The sequence below is a fragment of the Aulostomus chinensis genome, chromosome 9 (assembly GCF_037954235.1).
Source record: "Aulostomus chinensis isolate RoL2024-O1b breed Wild chromosome 9, RoL_Achi_v1.0, whole genome shotgun sequence".
NCBI lineage: Eukaryota > Metazoa > Chordata > Actinopteri > Syngnathiformes > Aulostomidae > Aulostomus > Aulostomus chinensis.
In genome coordinates, this window is record NC_141328.1 from 9,578,521 (window position 1) to 9,603,577 (window position 25,057).

Sequence of the window (25,057 nt, forward strand, 5' to 3'; positions counted from 1 at the left end):
ACTATTTTCAATGAAACATATGAGTTGTAGTTCTTATTCAACAGTGGAAAAGCTCCAAAAATATTTAATTAGAAAATAATGGACCTTATTACCATTTTATATTTTAACAATGCAATGTATGTTTACCTTTGGTCCCCATCCTGTCATTACATTGCAGTTTTGGCCCTCCCAGGGAAGGAGTCTGGGCACCCCTCTATGCGTTGCCAACAGGAGGCAGAATCCCTTCTTCTCATTAAGTGACAGGGACAGATAGGAGCCAGAGTATGCCAGAATTTAAAATACCTGTTCAGCAGCACATCTGTATGTGTGGCTGGAGGCTGCAACATCCCAGAGGATCTATGAGAGCAAACTGCAGCAGTGCTCAGTGATATAACAGGCTTTATTGGTGACCATTTCATTCCCATCTGTCCCACCCTGAGAAGGAGATTTTATAGGCCTCAAAATTGTTTGACAACTGATAATTAGACGATTGCAAAATCTGTATGGCATATTTAAAGAGGTTATACAAACGAAAACAAATTTGACTTGTACTGTCTGTGCAGAATGCATAAAGTTGGAGTGTAGTGCTGCATTTTTAATTGAAAGTAAAATGCAGATGTCAGACAGTGTAATTATAAAACCACGGGGGGAGATGCAATTATTATTTTGAAGAGTACTCCACTAATGTTGCAGAAATAATTTAATTTAAGTAAAGGATTCAATTGTTATTTCTACTTATTTGATTTAGTAAAAAATTGCTCTTTTGAAAAGAGCACCGCACAATTGTGGGTTTTTGTTGTTTTTTTTTGCTAGTTTGACTTCATATGTTTGTGTTGCGAAATTCAGATTGCAGAAATCTCAGTTATCTCATCATTTTTCTTGCTAACCAAGTAAGTAGACTCGTGATACTTTTTTGTAATTATTGTTCAATATTTTGCACAACAATCACAATTTGACCCTTCACTTTTAATCAAATCCGACACGTCGACTGGAGAGGTGAATCAGTGACTACTACATTCAATGATTTGCATTAATCAAAGGTTTATAAAGGTTCGTTGTTGACAGAGGTGCTCAAAAACAAATCATGTCCCCATAAAGACTCATGCTGTTAAAGTGAGCAAATAGAGGCAATGACTACTTTGTGCATGAAATTGTGCCCCCCCCCCCCCCCAGCAACTAACCACCTTAACATTTAAGACTGCAGTTACATGACTTGCGATAACTTGTTTATTATGGAGGCAAACCAGAGCCTATAGGAAGCAGTGTAGGGTCACACAGTATAGATGGAGAACATTAGTTTCTCTCTGTGGCTTTTTATTCCACATGGCAGCAGGCCAAAGAGGACTGCAATTGCCTTGACATGCCACCCAGAAAGATTTACACAACACAGCCATTATTGGCCAATAGGTACAGGGTGGTCTCAACACTTCTGAATACCTAATTCTTAAATTAAAAAGAATATATTTTCTTGGAGTAGATACCCCCTATCTCAACTCTCTCTTTCTCTCTCTCTCTCTCTCTCTCTCTCTCTCTCTCTCTCACACACACACACACACACACACACACACACACACACACATTCCACAAAAGAGTATCCTTCAACATTCATATGCATGTGTCTCTGCCCCTCTACATCCAGTTGAAGTGTCCTTATTGTGAGACTGTCCAGCTGCTGTTTCTCAAGACAAGAAAAACAAGAAAAAGCAAAATATATATATATATATATATATGTTTCTCTCAAGCTCATTGTGACATTTTGATATTTTCCAATTCACAGCTCCATCAGTTACACTAGTAGCTGTTTGGAAGTTTAGTTACTGGAAGCACTGGGAGCTTTGATGTGTGGATGATACTCGTACGAATAGGATACCATATAAGCCATTTTGTTACTTTCCTCTTATGCTTCCTGCTGTCTTTCCATGGCTGACCAGTCATGTGCCAGTGCAGGTGCCAGCCAGGGAGACTTATTTAATGAAATGGTTCATATATTTACACTAAGGTGAAGGCATTCAGAAGCCCTCTTAGTTCAGCCCTATAAAATATTTGTCAGATGTGGTAAAAAAGGAGGTCCAATAATTTCAGCAGTACAGTGGAAAACATGTCGATTTCAGCAAAGTCTCTGCCATGCCCTTCATTGAGTGCACATGAGAGAACATTATAATAAATAACATATGAATGGTCTATCAGTCTACGAATGGTCTATCAGTGGTCAGATAATTATATAATCTGCAACCAAAACTAAAGAGCTATGGTAGTGCCCTCCATACATAACAAAAACATACAATTTCTCTTGATCTGGGCAAAAAATTTTAGAACTTTGGAAAAATTAAGGGCGGCACAGTGGTGCAGTGGTCAGCACTGTCGCCTCACAGCAAGAAGTTTGCGGATTCGAGTCCCGGCTCGGGCACAGGATCTTTCTGTGTGGTGTGCATGTTCTCCCTGTGCCTGCATGGGTTCTCTCTGGTACTCCAGCTTCTTCCCACCATCCAAAGACATGCAATTGGGGATGAGGCTGATTGATACTCTAAACTGACTGTAGGTGTCTGTGTTGGCCCTGCGATGGACTGGCGACCTGTCCAGGGTGAACCCCGCCTCTTGCCCCTGGCCACTGGGATAGGCTCCAGCCCCTCCGCGACCCTTAACAGGAATAAGCGGAAGACAATGGATGGATGGTTATGAGGTAAAGTCGACCTTTGACCCTTCAGACGTAGAAGTTCATTATATTATCATTTCAAGCCATTAGACATTTGCGTGAAAATCTTTAAAATTATATGTATGGGAATTCTAGATATGTTTCTTGTGTAGTCGTTTCAATGACCTTTAACCTGTATTCACCAAAAGTGGTTTCTTTTTAGACCAGAGGAAACGTTTGAAAAAAATTCCCAAATTATTGCATTGAGGAGAATGGGACACACGTATGGATGGAAGACCCAAATGCCTCATTTCCAAATAGATCTGTGAACACATGCAAGTCAAGTAGAAGTTCATTCATTCCTATGAGAACCTTTATTAACAAAGCTTCTCCCCCTTTCAGTCTCGTATTTTTCATAAATACATTGAAACACGTGAATCTTCCCCACGGTTTTTAGAAAGTAATGGACAGTGTTATCTTGCAAAAACAATGGAACAGGTCATGAGTTTGTTTCCAGGCTATTGAGCACAACGTTTGTAGTCATGTTTAGCTACTTGCCATCAACCATCGTCTTTAAGACACATAAACACTTCAATGTGCTTAAGTACAGCATTAACTGAAGTATTTCCATAGAAGTTTGTCGAGAAAAATTTAAAAAATACAGCAAGCTAATGTAAACCACTGACCTCCAGGCATTTAACAGAAAATTCTGCTCCCGTTGACTTTTAAAACATAGGAACTGCATCTTTAACATTGCTAGCTTACCTCTGGGTTTTAGGACTCATTCCTATGCCACCGGATATGTATCAGTGGAAACGGGACCGATAAAAAAATGTGGTTGCAACTGTACTAATATTCCATATTTGCATCAGCACTCACTATTTTAAAATGTACAAATAACCAAAGGGCTTGAAACACCAACCTCTGACCTCCTTTGGAAAGAAATTGCTTCCCAGGCAGTCCTCCTCACATGGTCCGGATGATCCTGAGGGAGCAGCTTTACCATTCTTGTCAGGTTTCATTCAATGCCCACTTCATTGATCCTCTCCACTGACAGCACATTGAGCCATTTGGAACAGCGGCCTCCCTTCACCGAGGAAGAAACGTGAAGGCTCCCAGATGGAGAGGCTGTCAGGTGGGGTTTATGCAACACATGAGCCTTAAAGGAAAGAATGAAATTGGGTGTCATTTTAGTTTAACAGGGATGAGTGCTTTAATGAGAACTAGATATACTGTCGGGCCACTTTTAAAAACCCACATACCGCTATGACTTGATGAGACTCATTTAAAAATTTCCACTTTTGAATTCCATCACATTTGAATAGAGTTAAATGGTAAAAGATTAATAAAAGCAGCTGCAGAGGTGGGTAGTCAATGTGGTTTCTTACACGATGTAACAGCCCCCCCCCCCTTTCTTTTTCCACCAACACTTTAAGAATACCCTTGAGCCTGAGCTGTGGTTGTACAAGAACTACACAAGCTGGTCTTCCTGAGTTTCCTCATAAATACCTCTCAGGATGAGTTGAGGCTCTGCCATACACCTTCTCAGAGAAATAAAGCTCATGTGGGAAATGATGAAAAAAATCATAGCAGCTGTCCCATGAAGGAGTTTTTTTATGCAGTGGATTTTATGTCTGTCAACAAGTGTCAGTGTACGATTTTTAATGGGAATACACACAAAATCCATATTTGCCAGCGTTGTGCATATACACGGATGCTGACAGGCAGGCAGCTACTGGAGAAGGCAAACAAATGAGCTGGGTGAGTGGGACCACCACAGCAATCCAGGGCATTGTCACAGAGTCCTCGGAGAGAAAGACACACTCCCTAATCCCCACCGTTTGTGTAACACACACACACACACACACACACACACATGCACTAGTGTGCTGAGTTTACCGACTGGCATTTTACCACCACTCCATAAAGATAAACAGGACTCCTAAAGTACTTCACTTGCATTATAAGTACTATTTTATGAGCAATAATGGATGTATTTTGCTGAGATAACCCTGTTAAATTGATATCTAATTTACTGAGCTGTTAACTTTGTTTTGCTTTATTGTGTTTTGCACAATAAACCAGCAAAAGAAAAGATAAAAGTTGAACTTTGATAAGATAATGAAGCTATTTGACTGTGAAACGATCTGACCCAAACATGGACTGACCAACATTTACAGTTCTGAATTGAATGACATGGATGTTAACAAACGCACTGAGAAAAAAAAATGTATATAAACAAGAGGACAAGTAAAAACTGCACTGGTGCAGAAAATGCATTCATAGGGATATAAAAACAGAAATGGCAGGTTGACCAGGTGAGATTGATAGACCTGAGTAGTGGAACTGAGGATTTAGACCTGTCTAGATTTATATCTGTATTTTCAGGAAGAGTGGATGCTGAATGAATGTGTATTGAAATGTGCTTATTTGTCTGTTATCCATGTCACAATCATGGATTTTTTAAAACTTATGGCGTGTGTCTGATGCTTTTTCTGCTGCCCCCCAACACCATGGATTTCCTTTCAACTAGATGGTCTTTATTCTCGTTTGCTTGCTGTATTTCTGAAGAAAACCTTTTTTTTTTTTTAACTTAACAGTGCAGTACTCTCAATCTTTATTTTAATGGCTTAATCTTGTCCTTTTTGTTGATATTCTATTATTAACTTTGTAGGTAATTAGTGCATCTTTTATGCACAATAGTTAATCGAAACCAAATTTTCATTTCGTCTTTTTCAGAATAACTTACAAAACTGATGACTTAAAAGCAATCAAATGACTAAAAAGTGAAACATGTTTTATTCAAAAGACTAAGTAAAGCAAAATTAAACATCTAATAGCAAACTTACATGTTCAAATGCTCAGTTTGTTGATTAAAACTCTAAAATAGAAGCAGGATAAGATGGAGGAATATGATGAAAACTAACAAGAACATTTGAAGCACAGACTAAATACATAAAAACTTCAAGTACAAAAAATTAATACTTGTGACAAAAAGTGATAGAGGTTCTACTTGGAATAACTTAATGAAGTAATGTGACAACAGGTTAATTATTTTATAAGTTCTAATAATTATATCATTATATATGAATAAATAATAATCTCATGGTAAAATTATACATTTACCACAAGATTATTGTGTGTTAGTGAGAGAATGAGATAATATCCCACTACCAACGCCAGCATTAAAAAAAAGTACTTAAAAGTAGGGCCTTTTTTGGCTTCCTCACACTTACCAACATGGATGCAAGACTGAGGCTGAATTTAAAGAGTAAAAACTTTAATTTGCAAAGGCAAGAACACGTTTACACACACAAAAAGTTGAAAAGCGCTTTTTTTTTTAACAAAGCTGTTCAGATATGATTGTAAGTCAAGACAATAAAACTTTTAACACAAAAATAGAAACGAGGCCTTGGTTGCATATATTCCTCAAACAGTAAAGCAGAATTTTGATAGCTAACATAAATAAAATTGTCAACATTTTCCCCTCAAATACAAAAATATTTTCTTTAAATCAAAGTCACACTTCTGTCACAGCATTTCAACAGTAATCTTGTTTCAGACAAAAATGAGGGCAGGTAAAAGTGAAATGAAACCATTCACATGATATGGGAAGTATCACAGGATTCAAACTGATTGATGAGTCACATTCCTTTACTGTTTCACATGAATGAACTCAACAGGAGCTGCATGTATTGTGGCTCAAAAACCCAGTAATGTCGACTAATCAAGAGCTTAAATTTCCCAACAAGGTAAGGAGCTGGACGATCCATCAAATGAGGACGGTTTCAGTGGACATTTTCACAAAATGTAGGAGAGCTACAACATAAAGGACATTTGTCCTCTCTTATCATGAACGTTAACGTTATCAGTTTTCTGAAATCCTGAGTTATTCAACTTTAATTGACAAAAATGATAGTTGCGCATGAGTAAATGTCTAACGAAGTAATCTTATTGAAGCATAAACAAGTGGTTTGGTTTTCACTCTTCAAAACATGTCAGATAATTATCAAGTGGTCTTATATAAAACTATATCACTGGCATGCTGCAAATACATAGATGAAACAAACAGAAATGCACACACGGTCATTATTTCTAATAGGCAGCCGTACCAGCATCTCAGGATAAGAAGTGTAATTTTCTGCAGTCACATCTCAAGGCATTCATCCTGAGGGAAAGAGGCACGTTCTGTTTGCATGAAGAACTGAGACCAGGCCGAGGGCTTCATCAGGATTTGTAGTCTGGAGAATAGAGGTGGGACCTGTTCAGGTTCAGCCTTTTTATGGGTGTGTGCTTTATGGAGTTCTGAAGTACTGGGGAGTCTAAACCTGCAAAAGAGACCAATAGAGACCAATAGAGCACTCATACAACAACATACAAGGCTGTCAAATCAAAAACTAGGCAGGCATAATAATATCAACATGCCTTCAGTATGGGCAAATACTGGCCAGTTATGAAAGATCTGTCAGTCCAGTTATGCTCATGTTTCCACCTTTGCTCATCATCCATGACTATGTTTACATGCATGATGTATTCTGATTAAGGTGAATATTCTAGTTGAAGTAATATTTTGTATGAGGTATTTATATACAGCTGTATGCAGCTGTAGGAGTGTCCTTGTTTACATATGAATTGACATTTGTATAAACTTTTCTTTGTGTTGCATGTGTTTGCTTGAAGATTGAACATGTCCAAACATTAAGTAAAATTCTGTTACGGAGCATATTCTGATTAAAATACTTACAAACCCAATATTCTGGTTCATACAAGCATATGCCAGGTGTTTCCTAATCATGACTTGTAACACAATCTGAATATGGCAATATTCCTCCACGCCTTAAAAACACCTGTGATAACCTGATTAAGCTCATATTCCAGTCACCAAAAACCCAATCCAAATGCAATCGTTGTCATTTTCCGATCATGCAAGAATACAATGTGTGCATGTAAACACGATCAATGATGAAGAAACAACATGAAGTACCGTATATGATTTGTTGGCTTCTGGAAATTATGTAAAATGGACAATGTTTACACGTGTTTTTAAGTACGTACAAAATGTGTTGTCGAATGTTTATGCAGATGCATTTTTTTCTTGCTCGATTTTAAGATAACAAAATCTGCATTTCTCTCAAAAACCTGTTCTGACGGCCAAAACGTTGTCAATAACGCAGTCTAATTTGGTTCCAATTAATTGAGAGTTGAATCACCTTCCCTTTCCTGACTCCTTTTAAATTATATTTATTTGATTTGATGATATGGTGAGAAAATGATGCAGTAGCTGTGTCCTACCTGGCATAGGTGGCGTCCTCTGGATGAAAGAGGGATGGTACGCTTGTTGCCTTGGAGAGAAAACTGTGTGGAGGACTGCAAGAGGGACAAATAATAAAAAAACAACACACACACACAAAACAGCATCAAAGTTTGAAGACTAGTTTCAAAAGACCACTGAGATCAAACAAGCCATTTACAAGTACTTCAAATTGTGAGTGCTGCAGAACACAGATTGTTATGGCACTGCTTCACTTCTGAAAGGAAGTTTATGTATCGCATCTCACCAAAGACAAGCTGATACCAAAAAAGGTCACATTGAAAAAGGAGACATGAAAAAAATACAATGAGATGGGTAACGTTAAACCAGCTCACACACAGGTATTCCTAACATTCATATTCCTGCCAACAAACTTACAATAGCATCTTGAGAAATTTGTGGTGACCTACCGATGATGATGATAGCTGTACCCGCTAGCAGAGCAAACAGGGTGAAGAACATCATCTGGTAGGAGTTTATAAAGCTGTGCAGGGAATGGCCCCCCTCCAAGTTAACAACTGCAGGAGCAGCTGCTGAGAGAGTGGAGGACAAGATAACAGCCTGTCAGAAGCTCTTCAAAGTACACATTAACAAACAATTATTAGTTACGGCAAGGAGGGATGATGAAGCTTGATTAAGATGTGGAGCGAAGTGATATCTTCGGGTTTTCATGATGTCTCCCCACCTTTGAGGTAAATTTTCATGACTTATCTGTTTACACAAATTCACCAGTGTATATTTAGCTAAAATTAATCAAACGCTACGTGGTTTGACACTTACATACTTGAATCAATATCAACCAAAAGGTACTTCTCTAAATCAATGTCTTATATGCAAGTATTTGAGCAGCAAATTTCCACAACTTTTCCAAAATTTTTGAGCTTTACTTTTCCAAAAATTTCAAAGGCCTGGAAAATGCCAGGGTATCTGGATAAAAGGGTGACAGACCATGCCTTGTGCTCCACAGGAGTATGGGGTTAGAAAAATACTTTAAGAGTAAAATCCCAGCTCTTTCAAAGTACATGAAAACAGTTCCAGGTTCTGAAAGCTTTCATCACCACTTTAAAATTATTCTACATGCAGCTACAACTCAATGCCATAGGTCCTCTCATGCTCCCCTTTCATTTAGAGGTGGTCTAAAAAGCAGAATACAAGGACTAAAACATGAGCAAATGTCCTCAAATAGAGGTTAAAAATTAAGGCTTGTCTGTAATAGTTGTCTACGTGAGGAAATTTGGTAAGTGCTAGTTTTAATCTAATTCTTTTTAAAGTAACAGCAAAACAGCTGCACTGTGACTCGTCATTAGCTCTGAAAGGATAACTGACCTTGCACGACAGCACCGGGATCAGCCACGTGAATCACAGTGACTGGTATGGTGAGACTTTGGCCGGAAGAAGCGCTGCTTATGGAAATCAAGGCAGAGGTGGCTGCTAGAGAGTCCACAGCTCTGACTGTGTACTTTAAGGAATGGGGGAAGCCTTGATTTACCTCCTTTTCATGAATTACAATGACAGGAGAGGTAGACACCACCTAAAAAAAAGAAAAGCATGTTTTCCTTTCTTGCAACATTTACTGAATTGAGGGCTCTAACATCCATAGAAAAGCAGATAAGACATTGTTAATCCTGACCTCTATGTCAGAAAGGGCAGTAGATGGACTGAAGACTGTGAGCTCAGCTGAAGGATGCAGGTTTGAGAGCAGCAGCTCAGTCTGGTCAGAGTAGAGGCCTGGCTCTATAGGCAACCTGGCGCTGACCTGCTCCCCAGAGAAGGAACTGCCTTCCAGCCCTGCCTTTACCAGCAGGTTGGTCATGGACATGCTGAGTACTCTAGTTTGTTGGTCTGTCGCTGGCTGCAAGGTCATGGAACACGTGTAGAGGCCTGTGGCAAGGATGAACAAAACACAAGGCACAAAATAAATGATCACTGCTGTCAAATATATACTCGGTCTAATCTCTGAATTTGTTGAGAAAAGGTCATTTCACAATCACATGCTCCCATTAAGATCTCAGTGGGATTCAGCTGAGTGGTTCTAGCCTTGTACATATTGTGGATTCCCTCAGAGATAAGCCAACAACTCGAGTGAAGTCCCAAACCCCAAACACAATTAGATGTGCTTTCAAGCAACAGGGAGTCTCCTCAACTCGATACATCACCAGGACACCTTTTATCGTCCCCGGTAAATTCATTCCATGGGCAATGCAGGTATTGATTACACGGCTTAAAGCGAGGAACATTTCTGTTCCTCCAATGTGTTGGGGAAGGTTAGAAGAAAGAATGGACAGTGGGGGGGTGGGGAATTCCCTTACCTCCATTTAAAGGGAAAATCATTTCAAATCATATTACAACACATTTGTGATGTCATGTCATTAAATATTAAAAAAGAATTACTGCCTCAAGGTTGTATGTCTCCATCAACAAGTTCAATTACTGTTTATATTCATGTCAGACTCATAATACCTGGGATATACAGTAGTGTAGACTTTAAAGGAATTTAATAAAAGAGGTCTTTCTTTTTTTTCTTATTCTGTCAGCTGTTACTGGGATTTTTTCCTGAAAAACACTGATGTCACACCGAAGTTGACCTTGGACCTTTTAGCTAATAAAGTTCCAAATGCCAAAAAACTTTTTTTGTGTGTGTGTGTGCAGTCACTCTGGCCTTGACATTAAACCACCAAAATCGTATCAGTTCTTCCTAGGGCACAATTTTTGTCCTGAAAAATTAGCAAATTCCCTTAAGGTGTTGCCAAGATACTTCCTTCACAACAATAAGATAGATGGACTACTTTAATCCTACAAACTATGCAGTGCCTCATGGCCGTACTCATATATAATCATAATCAATATTTTAAAAAATAACTGAATAAAAACATAATCAACCATTTCTGACGAGTATTACCGTTTCCTCAATCTGACCATGTGTGCTATCCTAAGAGTAATTTTATTTCAAAAAACGGAGTCCTTGTAAATTCTGGAAAATGAAGACGTGAATATAATCAAAGTGAATATGGACAGTTAAGGCCGGAAACTGTAGAGGTAAAGGAAGATTCACTAATGCTGAAAGAGCTCACATCCAGAGTAGGATTAGACAGCGCAATGTTAAATTAATACAGTATAGATTATTAAATAAGAGGAGATTATGTGAATTTTGACCAACTCTACCAATGCTGGAGTCAAAGCTGCTGTGTGTTTTGAAGACATCATTAGCAGGGAAATCCACCGCATCACTGGTGAAGCTGAGGTGGCAGCTGATGGAGGTTTCTGGCTGTAACTGAGAGATGGCCTCAATCTGGGCAGAGGAGCAGGTTCCTGTAGGGAAGAACCAACAGTAAAAGACTGAAAGACTAATCTTTTTTGCTATATAACACAGCTCAATTGATTTAATGAATAAAAAAAAATAAAAATGCTGAACTAAAATAGAGTCACTGAAGTACCAATGAGGTTGGTTCCTCTTTCTCTGGTTGTGAGTAGGACCTTTGTTTCCTGGCCATTCCTGATTGGTGTGGCTTGCGCCACAGCTGTCGTTCTTGTAGCTGCCTCCACCACAACCTTTACAACCATACAGGGAGAGAAAAGTGTCCATAAAAAAAATTGAATTGTTCTTCTAAATTTCTTTTTTCCTTCCTTTTGTTTGTTTAGTTTGTTTATCAGTTGACTAATGCAATATGAAAATGCACGCTTCAGTTGTTCTTCCTTGATCTACAATCCAATACAAAACTGATTCCAAAAATGCATAGCGAGACAACATGAGTGCAACCTCTTTCAAAGGCTCCAGTCACACAGACACCTTGATTCATTTCATTTTCTTATGAGCACACGTCTCCTTGAGATTAAATATGCACTAAATCTCATCAATTCTCGCTCCCATAATAGGAAATATTTGTAAACAAAGTGGGTTTCATTTAGCTCGGGAGCTGGAAGGCCTATGACTGGACAGAACAGCCCACTGACACAGACTAGATTGCCAATTAGTCCTCCCTATACTCCATCATGAGTAAGGACCTCAACAGCAGGCACACACATTCAGTAGATGCAATCTATCACAGGCAGATGATGATGGACATAGTATACGCCTGTCGTACTATTAATCTCATTATATCTTGCTTAAGGTTTGATACAGTGAGGTGCACTAATCATATTCTCCAGAGTAGTGAGGTTCTGACAGTAGAAATAAAAGAAAGCAGAGAGGTGTTCTTCGCATAATCAGAGCACTTGATCTTTTCTTCTAGCACATTCATCAAAGCCACGACTGCCAGGGAAAGAAAATTTTTTTTTTTTAATATATATATATATACCTGGGTACACCTCGTTCTTCATCATTTTGTCTGTCAGTGAATCATTGCTTCTAACTATAAGGAAAGATAACATACCTCTCTGTAGGTTTTTAAAACACCTGGTATCTCATAGTACACAGTAGCTGTCCCAGAGTCTCTGGCTACAGCTGCACCACTTTTAGGATCCACCTGCAGTACTCCATTAGCCGAGGAGCTCCAAGTACCATGAACTCCTGCAGAGAACGGAAGTCCTCACTTCAAAAAAAATATTTGTACACTTTGCCAAAGTAAAACCACATATAATGAGAAAGGAATGGGATGCTCATGAGCCAAGGGAAGTATTAAAATTCAAATTGACTCAAGATAAAAAGGCTCTTTATCCATAAAGGAAATTCAATAAAAAGCTGTGCAATTAAAAATCCCTCTAATGGAAGGAAGAAATAAATATGATAAAATTAAAGTGCATAATGATTTTTTTTTTTAAGGAGAAAGCGGATGCATAACTACATTGCCATCAGCCACATCTAAAGCCAACCTTTCATTTCAAAATAATTAACTTTTTAGTACAATATGGATGTTGCTTTAAGGACCTTATGAAGCTCTCACCCTCTTGGCTGGTGAACTGAGCAGTGAAGCAGGTAACATCTCCCACCACCAGTCTCTGGGCCTCATGTGGGTAGATTGCATGCTCCACAGGTAAAGAAATGTAGTCAGCCACTCCTGTGTCATCACTGTCCCACACTGCAAGAAGCGTGAGGCCGACATTTACTGTCCTCACCGTCAATGTGTGGTTGCCAGGCCCAGACCCCACCTGCACCAGGTCATCTCTGCGGGACAAACAGCAGCATGGGCTTATCGTTATTCATTAAAAGACAAGAATTAAACATAAAAATGCTACAATACCACAAAGAAATTCAGAGATCAAACCTCTGTTAAAAAACTTTATTAACCAATATGCTGGTTGGTCCCTTTCTGCATCACTTCTTAAAGAGTTCACTTTGTTTTTGTACTTATTAAAGTGAACTGTAAATGACCAAAAACAGTATCAATAAAAGGAAAAATCATTAAGTATTATGTGACAAGAATTTAAAATGGCTTAGATTCTGTCAAAATAAGGTTTTTAAGCCAAAAATATAATTAAGCTTATATTATTTGACAATCAAAAATAAACAAAAATTCCTGTGCCCTGCACCTATATCTATATCTATAGACCTAGATCTATATCTTTTCCAATAAAAAGAATTCATACATAAATAGTACTTACGCATTTTTTTTTAATATGAAGAAACCAAACCCCTAGACTTTGTAAAATGGTCTCTGCCCAAATTTGGCTTGGCGTTTTATCATTTTTATTTTGCATTGTGTTTTATTGATGAAAAGGCCTTGTTTTCTGCCTCTGCTTCAGACAAACTTCAGATACCGGTGAAAACCAATTGGCTCTTCGGAGATTCAAACTGATCAAATCACAGTCCCATCCTCTAAGTCTCAAGCCCATCAGTCTTTTACCACTCGGATTTTGATATGTTTCACTTAAAATTGTCTGTCAGCACCTTGAGTGCAATGTAATAGAATCCATTTATTGTGCAGACAGATGATGGGGTCCCTCATTGGGAGTGCAGCAATGTACCTCCCTGCACAACACTTCCATTCATTTAGCTTACTCACTCGGGTGGAAACAACACCATCTGAAATGAGGTTGAGGGAGCAGTCCGGTAAATTAATGTGGGGAACTATGGGGGGCGCCTGCTTTGAAACCCTACCATGAACCCAATTACTTTTATAATACTGTACAGATACTAATGTGCAATCTTGCCAAGTAGGTGAGCTTTATTGAAATATTTTTAGCATTTTATTATTTCTCACAACTCTTGCTGAGAATAGAAAATACGATTCTGAAGGGAATGCCATACACAAATAAATACATTGAAAATACAACATGTGAAATAAACTCAAATAGGCCCCAAAATCAATACTGTGCAACATTGTCTGTTCAGCTGGTAAGGGTTCGTTGGGTCAGATGAAGTTGCACAAAGTGACCAGTCAAAGAGAGGCCTTGGTGCTCGCTTTAAATATATAGCCCAGAACAGCAGCGTCATAGCTTTCCAACCTTGAGCTACTAAACTAACTGCATAATATACAGTATCCACCTCGCCTGTCAAAAAAAAACATATTTCAACCATCGAGTCAGACTGCATTCAATAACAATATGCCACACACGCACACAGAAAAATAACAAAACAGGAACAGCACTTGGACAAAACCTAGTATATGACGAACTGTGTTGTCAGTGTTAAAAAATGTGAACATTATTTGTCACAGGGGTGATGAGTGTGTCCTTACTCTAAATTTCTAACAAATACTATACTAATGATGCATTTTTCTGCTGTGGTTCGAGTTAGATTTTCTGTTAAAGCACAATATCATCACTGAGAAAAACATAAGTATTACAACCGCAAAAATTTGTTTTTATTCAAATAAAAAATTTGACTTATTGATGAAATATCTACACTGGCTACATTACTCAGCATGACCAGCTCACTGGAAACACACAAATTTGCTCAAATCAGACTTTGCTGTCACTTTTGACCTGCAGCAAGAGTAGCGAGAAGCCAAGGGTGCAGCTGCCTGTACCTGAGGTTAAGATGCCAGGAAGGAGGAGAGTTTTTCCCCCTTACTGTTGCACCAACCTCTTCTGTATGACCTCTTTTGCTGGCAGACAGAGACAAGCTGCAGCTGGACAGCAGGTTCTGTCTGCAACATAGAGCACATTTCTTGTCTTACTGCTGGGTCTGCTGGAGGGGAGCCTTACAACAGCGTCTGAGTGGACAGCCAGACAGACACTCGTTCAGTAAAATCCCAGACTTTCTGAAGGGAGTCTGGACTGGATGAATGACATGACACATTTATTTGAAATGACCACAGGGAAATCTGCAGGAGAAATGTGGTGATTTGTTCACAGCGAGATTCTGTAATGACTGATGTGTCACATTTTTATTATCCTAACTTTATTGAAGGTTACAGAAATGAGCTTGTGACCACCTGGCAGGAGAAAACTAGATGAGGGAAGTAAATACACAACACCACTTAAGCCCAGTTCACACTACACAATTTTAGGCGTCGGCAACGTCAGCGACTTCCCTCCCTCAAATCGGGGTGTGGCACTAACAACCGCCGCGACAAAAGTAATGAGGTGTGAACAGCTCTAGGACAATAGACCGGGAGGTCGCATGCGACATCGGCGAGTATTAACATGTGATTATGATGATACTTTAGACCAGGGGTGGGCAATCATGTGCCATGGAGGGCCGTGTGTATGCAGGTTTTCCTTCCAACCAAACACTTTAACAGGTGATTCCACTGATTAACACACCTTCAGCCACAGAAGAGTGTTAATCAGTGGACTCACCTGTTAAAGTGTTTGGTTGGAAGGAAAACCTGCATACACACGGCCCTCCATGGCACATGATTGCCCACCCCTGCTTTAGACGATCACTTTGAAAGAGCAGCGCCCAATAGGAAAACCATGACACTTGACCTTTGCACTGATATCACTCACAAAGGGTTTCTAGAGCTCGCCCATTCACGGTTCAGCCAAAATAACTAGAAACAAAGGACAAGGATCTATAGGTGGGGTGGTGTCTGACCTGTTAGTTGAGAAGGTAAGGTGGGTGTTGGAGCTGAGCAGAACCTCTCCAGTGCTGGCATGAAAGTGGACAGTGAAAGTGAGAACTATGCCCAGGGGGAAGGCCTTCAGTTTGTCTCTTGTGGATGTGTAGAGCAGTGGACTAGAACTGAAGCACACATAGGACACAGGCACCACCTGCGGAAAGAAGGAAAGTGCACTCAGTAGCTGCAGGGACAGTGTCATCTGTCATTTTATGGGTCAGCACTACTGTTGGCCATCACAGAGGGACCAGTCACTGAACAGGAGCCAGTAGAGGATAGAGCAATTTAGGCACATTGTGTTGCAGAGTGGTGTACATTTGAGAGACAATTTGATTTTTCCCAATACATTTCCAGGTTTTTTCCATCACATTTCCATGCTTTCAAGTTAAAATTTTTATGACCAGACGTTCTATGAAACATCTGTTTACATATAAACGAAATGAAAATTAATGTTAAAATTTACCAGCATACATTTAATTTAACTATAAGTATTTGGATATCAAATTTGAACATTTATTTGAGTAATTTCAGATAAATTATTATAGACTTTTCTCCGTTGATCTAATCTGTACCTTGCTAAATAACAACAGTATTTGTGAAGCAAACATTCTGCTTCATTTATTTTTCCAAACCTCTCCACCCCTGGAAATTGCCATTTTCTAATTCCATGACTTTTCCTGGTTTTTCATGACCCTGATATTCAATTGGGCACTTTGGAGTTGGAAACATTTAACAAGTTTCAGCAGACTAAATAATAACTTTTTAAATTGTTCAAAGAGTTTATTTTCGCTGAAAATATCTAAATAAGCATGCATTGAAAACCACCATACTTTCCCATGCAGTGACTCTTAAACTGACCTTCACTGCAAGGATGAGAGTTTGATTGACACCAAAGGATTCTTGCGAAGTGATCAGCAGAGATGAGATTCCAGTCAGAGAACCAGAGGACAGGAGACCCTTGTCATCAACTTGAGCAATAACAACCTGGTCATCTGGTAAGAGCATCCGATACGAGATTGCACCCACGCCATCTCTATCACACAGAAATATAATCACATCAACATGGTTTTTGTTGTTTTTTTTTTATAAAGCAGTAATACCATTTGTAGAAGTAATCCATATTTCTTCCTGCATATATGAATGAAACTCACCTGTTAGTCTGGAGTTTGAGGGCTGAGTTTGGAGCCAACAGTATCTCTCCAGCCTCTACTTCAGGATTAAGCATGTGCAACTTGTCATAGACCTTGATCAAAGCAAAAATTTTGAAATTCCAATTATTAGGGAGCTTTAATTATTCTTTGACGTTTTGGCACTAGTGACATGTCATAGTCTAATGCAGCTTGAAGCTGGATGCACTCAGCTTTAACTAATCTGCAGTCTTATCACTTAACAAAGCTAACAACTTCAGATATTCAAAAGCTCAATGTCAATGTTGTGCTGCCTTTATTGCCATCTTTCTCAAGCAGGAGGGAGACAATTATGATGAGCAAAGAGGTCCAACACATCACTATATTATCATTTTTATGTGAAAGACCCAATGGTACTTAGGTCATAGAAATGTGTACAATGTTTTTATTGTCTGTTTTATTTTTTTTAGGAGTATGCCCAGGAGAAGTGTTGTACCTGGATCTGGATCTCATCTTTGAGCTCCCTCAGATTACCAAAAAGCTGCCCAGCTGTGGGGTCAGTAACTCTGAGCACCACTTTAAGCCCTGTCCGCCCTCTTGTCCGTCCAGTCGCCTTCATGCCAAAGTTGTGCTCAGGCTGGAGCTCCACATTAGCCTGAAGGAGAAAGGCGCCATTATGAGGATGGGAAGCAGCAAATCAAATAAAAAGACAACAATGATGAGAAGCCAGGGACAAGGCTGAGGCTGACAAGGAAGCAGAGACAATCATACTGTTTTGCAGGGACAGCATTTCTCAAGTCGATCTGATAAAGGCAACAGGAGCCAAAAATAGGAAACGGATCACTGACACAAACTGCATGTCAGGTCAAATCTATGAGCCTGACTGATGGATACCTCAGTGTGTCTCGACTGGACATCCAGGATGTCTCTCTTGGTGGTGGACCAGTGGAAGGTGAGGCCGGGTACAGCATTACCAAAGGAGAAGGGCGTTTGACTATTGGTCACACCCATCACATATACAGGCATCTAGAAAAGAAAACCCAATAAATCAATCGTCGAATAACACCCTGAGGCTGCATACACACAGGAAACGTCTAACAGTGACCAGAAACCAGGGAATGGATTAATAAAGGAAAAATGAAGTTTGTTAACTTGTAGTGATGACAAGTGGGCTAGTACCATGTTAAAGCAATCTCAATTTAGATCAATGGATACCATTAAAAGACAGATGAGAAATATGGGGAAATATCACCTGGGAAACAATAGCTGAGAATATCCATGATATCTATTTCAAATGTGTCCAGCTGCAGTTATGCTGAATATTCCCCCCCCCCCCCCAAAAAAGTGACGCTTAGATTTTGGGACATTTTTCCACAAAATGATTCTACCTGTGCTCCCGTCTTTATTCTTGTGACTGGTGCTCTGATTCGGATGGCCATCAAAGAAACAACCTCAACGTCAACTTGATCCTGAAGAAAAAAAATAATTTTATCTATGACAGCTAAGACACCCACACACTAGTCCATGAATATATATTTACATGAGACATTTACCTGAGACACAACAACTAGTTTTCCAGTTTCAGCATCAACAGCTTGGACCAGTCCAGTCACAGTGACATTACCAATGGTAATACCCCTGACATGACCCATGCTGTTAACAAAGGCAATTTCCTTGTTGGAGATGGAAAAAAGGATATTGGACTGCCGCTGAGGGCCACCCTCGGATGTGATCTATAAATGGGAGCAAGGATGAAAAAGGGAGGGTTAGACAGAGAGAGAAAAAAACAAAAAAACAACATCAATCTTACATGAGTGAGATCGCCACTGACATTTTAGACAACAGTTTGCATCAAGTCAGGGTTTGATAATTTACAGAAAGCTGTTACCCTTTGTGTATTAAAAAGGGACACTTTATAGGGGCTGAAATAGCAAAAGGCTTTCTTGTCATACCATTTCCTTCCTCTAGAAGTGTTGGTGAGCAGCAAAGAGGAGATGCAACTACACCCTGCTGTGCCTGTATTCACAGAACCTGGAGTTACAGTACCATATATAACTCTGATCCCCAGAGCTCTTAATCAAGTCATTGTGAAAATCTGTCACATGAAGAAGCAGCAGCCTAGTGCACCCACTGTGTAACAGTATTTGGACAGAACATTTTTAGATACGAGCCTTTTTGTTTGGGACTGACAGGTATGGAAAAATGTCTTGCTGTTTTACTCACTGCAATGTGGAACTTTTGTGTGCAGAAATTAATTCAAAAGTCATGTTAGTCATACCTGCCTGAACTTTTGAAAATAAATATAAATCAGAGCATGCAGAACCTCTGCTAGCTTGAAATGAATAAAGACGAATGCTACCCTGCCATTCAGTCCAGTAGCTGGTGGTACTTTTAATTTGCTCACTCTTAAGAGACAGCATCAGTCACCAATATAAGGATGACAACAAATATTGCATTGCAGTTGTATGCTTCCATGAAACGTGCCTGTCCCTGTGACCTCGACGACCAAAGTCATTTCAGTTCATCCACGAGTACCAGTGGACATATGCAGTGCATTTGAAGAAATTTCCCTTAGGTGTTCCCACAATATTGGGGTCATGTGGGGTGACAGTGACATTTGACCATCAAATCTTTTCAGTTTATCCATGATCCATTTTTGTGCCAAATCTGGAGGAATTCCCTGAAGACTGTTCTGAGATTTCATAAGAATGTGATGGACAGACAACCCAAAAACAAATTCCCTCATCAGATCATATTATATCACAGCAACACTTCTTAAAAAATTTTTTTTTTTGTTCAAAATAATCACAGCAAGGAAATACGACAATGGCACTCTACCAGAGTATATTACTAAATTTAGTGTAAAGAAATGAGATTGTTTCATGGATAGATGGCAGTGCTTTACCACCAGGGGAGACAACATGTTAGACCTGGTCTACACAAACATCCGGGAAGCTGAGATAAGCCCTCCCTCACCCCCATCTTGGACAATCACATCACCTCTCTGTTGTGCTAATTCCGGCATACAGACCCCTGCTGAGATGCTCCAGAATTGAGGACAGGACCATTCAGGACCTGGCCAAAAGGGACCACAGGATCTCTCCAGGACTGTTTTGAGAGCACAGGCTGAAATATATTAAAGGAGGTAGCAACCTATGGCCAGCACATCTGTGTGGAGGAGGACACAGACTCTGCGTCTGGCTACATGGTGAAATGCATTGTGGATGTCACTGTTGAAAAGACAATGACCACACACGCAAACCAGAAGCCCTGGCTGACATCTGAGGTCCATGCTCTGCTCGAAGCACGGAATGCCGCCTTTAAAACACGAGATGAGGTGGGCATCAGGTTGGCTTTCCATGGCCATCAGGAAACCTAAGCGTCAGTATGCACAGAAAATCAAAAGTCTCGTCTGGAATACGAGGGACACCAGGCACATGTGGCAGGGCAGTCACGCCATCACTGAGTCCAAGGCTTAAAACAGTGACACTCACTTCCCTGACAGACTTGGCAACTTCTACACATGGTTTGAAGCAGTAAACAACACGCCAGCCAGGAAAGCACTACCCCCATCTGGATATCAGGTACTTTGTCAGGACACTGCTGGCTTGAGAAAGAACTTTATCCAGAGTAAACCCATGGAGAGCTGCTGGCCCAGACAACATCCCGGGGAGAGTGCTCAGAGACTGTGCAACCCAGCTCACAGATGTCCTCACAGACATCTTTAACATCTCTCTGAGCCCAGCTGTTGTGCCTTCAAGCTTCAAAAATATACAATCATCCCAAAGAAGTCACCCGTGACATTTCTCAATGACGACCGGCCTGTGGCACTGACAATTGTCATGATGAAGGGCTCCGAGCGGTTGGTCATGAGACATGTCAAATTCACCATGCCCAACTCACTGGACCAACACAGTTTGCATATCGTCCTAACCGCTCAAACAACAATGCCATCTCCCACACCCTGTACTCAGCCCTCTCTCATCTGGACAATAAATACTGTCGACTTCAGCTCAGTATTCAACACAATTATCCCTCCAAAACTGGCTCTCAAACTTTCCGCACTTGGTTTAACCACTTCACTCTGCAATTGGAACCTAGACTTCCTAACATCTCGCACACAGTGTTTGGACAGGCAGCAGAGCATCACAAACCACAGATGAGCACAGGTGCCCCCTCCAGGTTTCTGTGCTCAGCCCCATGCTGTTCACTCTGCTCAACCATGACTGCTCTGCCAAGTCAGGGTCCAACATAATCATCAAGTTTGCTGATGACACAACAGTTGTGGGCCTCATCAGCAACAATGATGAAACATCCTACAGAGAGAAGGTGAAACAACTGCTGAGGTGGTGCCACAACAACTTGTCTCTTAATGTGGAAAAAACAAAAGAGATGGTTGTTGTCTTCAGAAGGACATCAGCTGACCAGTAAATACTGCTAATCGAGGGATCCACGTTGACAAGAGTCTGCAGCACCAGGTTCCTTGGAATGAACATTTCTGATGACCTCACCTGACCCCTCAACACCACCACCATGATCAAGAAGGCACAACAACACCTCTACTTCCTGCAGAGATTAAAGAGAGCCAGCCTGCCCCCACCAATCCTCACCAGATTCTACAGAGGCACTGTGGAGAGCGTCCTGACCAGTTGCATGAAGGGATCAGAAGACCCCCCCCAGGACACTTTCCACACTGTGCAAGTAGAGCCTCTGCCATCTTCAAGGACCCCCTCTGACCCCTCCCATAACCCGTTCACTCCCCTGCCATCAGGAAGACAACTCCGCAGCACCACAAGCAGCACAGCCAGATTCTGTAACAGCTTCTTCCCCCAAGCTGTCAGAGTCCTGAACTTTCTGAACCTGAAGATCACATGAAAAACCATCACTGACTCCCACCGCAAACAATCACAACACCCACTGCACCTTAAACACTCCCCACCGCAAACACTATGAACACCCGCTGCACCTTAACTGAATATTTTATACATGTATAAATTCAATCTCATGGATTCCAGTCGATTGTATTTATTCAATTTGTATTTATGTGTATATTTTTATGTACAATTGGTATTTTACTCCCCCCTACTTTTATTCCATATTTTACATCTATTTTATGCCAGATAAACAGAGCAACAGAAACTACATTCTGTTCCCATGTACACTGTATGTGGAAATGACAATACAGTATCTTGAAATCTTGAAACTTGAAATCTTTATAACCAGAGTTTGTATTGGTTCAAATGAAAGGCTGGCTGGAAACTGAATATCACTGAGGCTAACATCATCTTAGGGAGACTGACTGTTCTGGCCAAATAAACTAAGGCCAAATGTTCCCTGATTGAGTCAAAGCATGGAAATCATACACACCTGCATCATTGCTCCGATTAGCAAAGTCATTTTCCTTGGAATTAGTTTGAATGGTGGGAATACCTACAGAGAGAATAAAGTGACCTGCTTAAGAGAACATGTATGCAAGAGTCACAAGTATGTCTGATTGTTTCAAGATTCAAACACACAAAAAGTACCTCAATTTGTTGAGGTGAAGATGCAATTTTTTTCCCATTTTTATCCACAACAACAGCTGACAGAGTAGTCTGACCAATGGAGACACCTTTCACTAAGAAGACAGCAGTATCGCTTTCTGTGGACTCTGGTAACAGTCTGCAAATGGAACAATCAGAAAATAACATGAGGCCTTCTTTGTTTGACAAAAACCTAACTCTAAATTTCTCGTGACTTACTTTAGTGAGACGATTGCAGAAGCTGCCTTGAGTTTTAGATTCATGAAATGGAAATAGCTGGTCGGGAAAGGTTTCTTATTATCATCCAAGACTCGAACATAAGCTCTCACAGCTTTACCAATCTCCACCTGCAATTGAGATGAATGACATCCATCATAAGTGAAATAATCACTTTGGTTCACAGACAGCACCTAACGCTAATTCAAGACAGGTGGAAATCTGAGGAGGAAAGAGCAAGAGGACAACCATATTTAGTACTTAGACTTCACAAGGCTTATAAGGAATATTTTGTGACTGATAACAGGGATCATCCAGTCAAGCAGTGCCTGAGACCCTCTATGATGAGGTATTATTGGGCTGGAAACTGACCTTGTCAACTACTCTCACATAAACCTCCAGGATGTCAGAAATGTGGACTGTGGCCTCTGCAGGTGCTGGAAATGCTAAGCACAGGTCATGAACCATCACTTTCACCACCCCTGGGTAGATGGGGGCAACCTAGGCACACACAGCAAGCCAAGCAGACGTTGTAATAAGCAAAATCTCAATGCTATACATTTACTTAAGTCTTTTTTGTGGAAGCTAACCCAATACCAGTTTAAGGAAAAGAAACAATTTTCTTGTAAATTATATAGAATCTACACTATCGATAGTTTTTTTGTATTCCTCTTAAATTAATCACACATCAATCAGTCCCTCTTACCTGAGCTGTTCCTTGGGCCTCCTGATATATCACATCTGCAATTGCTTTAACACTGGTGTTGACAAAGAAGTGCCCTGAACCTTCTCGCAAGGCCAGATTAGCCTGCAAGACAAAACACAAGCAATGGTTTGTGACAGCGCTGAAAATGACTCAAATTATTCCATATTTGGGGATGTTTGGCTGCCAGCTTTCTGACATCCAGCTAGCCTTGCACTTAACATCAAAGGGAACCTTTGAAACACACTCCCACGTCCTAAATCCTCTCACACAGGTCACTAGCAGTTATTTAACCCCAGCACCTGCTTAACACTGTGCCTTTATCGCAACAGATTAGGAGAAAGGGGCCCACTGCGAGAAGAGACGAGGGGCATGAATGATTCCACTAAATCTTTTACAAATTACCAAAATAGAGAAAATTATGTATTTATTATAATCAAATACACATTTTACAGTCAAACAAGGAATGAAAAACCAGTATGTCTTAGTACTTTACATAAGGATGAGCGAATTCAGTGATATGAGACCACAGCACTGAGTATGTTTACATGCAGTTAGAATGAACAACAGTTAAAGCTTGATTAGGCCATTTAAAAGGACTACAGTAAATGTCACAATATATGCAAATGTGGAAGAATCTGTTTGTTGACTTCTGGGTTCAGCATTAAACTGGAGCAAGCGGAACATACTCAGAAAGCCAGGCCGATTAAATTGTACACATGCCAGAATAATTAGATTCCAACTCCATTATTTTTGTGATCACGTCCGACATATCCAACTGAGTAATTCAAATAGTGGATTTCAGTCAAAGAGTTACACATGTATTTCAAAAGTCCAGTTTTAGTCTGACCAACACAATAAATCCATTTAATTCTAACCTTAAGTAAACTTCCTGACTGATAAGTATGTCTCTTACCCGCACATCTGGGTGGTTGTATATGGTCACTGCATCAGGAGAAACTTTTACATCTTCAACCAACATGAGCTCAAGAGCAGCTGAGACAGGGGTCAAAGGGTCATACTGTACAGAAGAAATTGAAACACATTTAGTATTTAAATACATATTGTATCGGATAACATGCCAACACATCTCCAAAATAATCCATCTATTACAGATGATCATGAATGATCGTGCTGAACCAGATCAGAGGAGCAAAATTATAATAAATATTTTAAACAAGGTAGCTTTAAGACAATCATTGTCAACAACATTTGAAAATGGCAGCAGTTATTTTCATACAGCGACTACTGCTTTTTAAGAGGAAGCGAGAAAATGTGTTTTTACCGGATTGGGCACTTTGGCGGCTGTGAGATGTGAAACCTGGTAACCCACAGCTGTCACTGTAATGGCAGCAATCCCTGTCTGATGATGCACAAGAATAGTTTGTCGTCCTGCCACAGATGACAAACAAAAATAATCATTATACAAAATGTAATATGTAGTTGCCATCACTAATATATAAAAATAGACTGAAAAACACAATGGCAATGGAGCAATGAATTCCCAGTAATAAGTGAATGGATAATTCCCTGACTGCACTCCATCATCTTAACATAAAATCCTGCCAAACCATCCTCTCCAGTTTTCCCGCAATTACTTTCTAAACAAAAGGGCTAAAGCTGACAA

At 40.0% G+C, this 25,057-nt stretch overlaps 1 protein-coding gene across 2 annotated transcripts in view; it reads right to left on the reverse strand.

The window, feature by feature from the left end:
• Positions 1–5,888: 5,888 nt before the first annotated feature.
• nup210 (nucleoporin 210) overlaps positions 5,889–25,057 on the reverse strand; it is a 33,849-nt gene continuing 14,680 nt past the window's right edge. Inside the window, exons 18-40 of one of the 2 annotated variants that reach the window (XM_086213635.1) lie at positions 24,716–24,822; positions 24,347–24,451; positions 23,434–23,535; positions 23,100–23,228; positions 22,731–22,858; positions 22,515–22,650; positions 22,357–22,419; positions 18,543–18,722; positions 18,378–18,458; positions 17,884–18,015; positions 17,486–17,644; positions 17,014–17,105; positions 16,721–16,895; positions 15,841–16,016; positions 12,803–13,023; positions 12,293–12,429; positions 11,357–11,471; positions 11,085–11,231; positions 9,553–9,803; positions 9,249–9,453; positions 8,333–8,452; positions 7,904–7,978; positions 5,889–6,939 (exon numbers count right to left, since the gene is read on the reverse strand). In XM_086213635.1, coding sequence (XP_086069761.1) covers positions 6,839–6,939; positions 7,904–7,978; positions 8,333–8,452; positions 9,249–9,453; positions 9,553–9,803; positions 11,085–11,231; positions 11,357–11,471; positions 12,293–12,429; positions 12,803–13,023; positions 15,841–16,016; positions 16,721–16,895; positions 17,014–17,105; positions 17,486–17,644; positions 17,884–18,015; positions 18,378–18,458; positions 18,543–18,722; positions 22,357–22,419; positions 22,515–22,650; positions 22,731–22,858; positions 23,100–23,228; positions 23,434–23,535; positions 24,347–24,451; positions 24,716–24,822 — 3,137 coding nt within the window. In that variant the 3' untranslated portion in view covers positions 5,889–6,838. Of the gene's footprint in view, positions 6,940–7,903; positions 7,979–8,332; positions 8,456–9,248; positions 9,454–9,552; positions 9,804–11,084; positions 11,232–11,356; positions 11,472–12,292; positions 12,430–12,802; positions 13,024–15,840; positions 16,017–16,720; positions 16,896–17,013; positions 17,106–17,485; positions 17,645–17,883; positions 18,016–18,377; positions 18,459–18,542; positions 18,723–22,356; positions 22,420–22,514; positions 22,651–22,730; positions 22,859–23,099; positions 23,229–23,433; positions 23,536–24,346; positions 24,452–24,715; positions 24,823–25,057 lie in introns of both variants that reach the window. The other variant, XM_086213634.1, reaches the window with a different exon arrangement.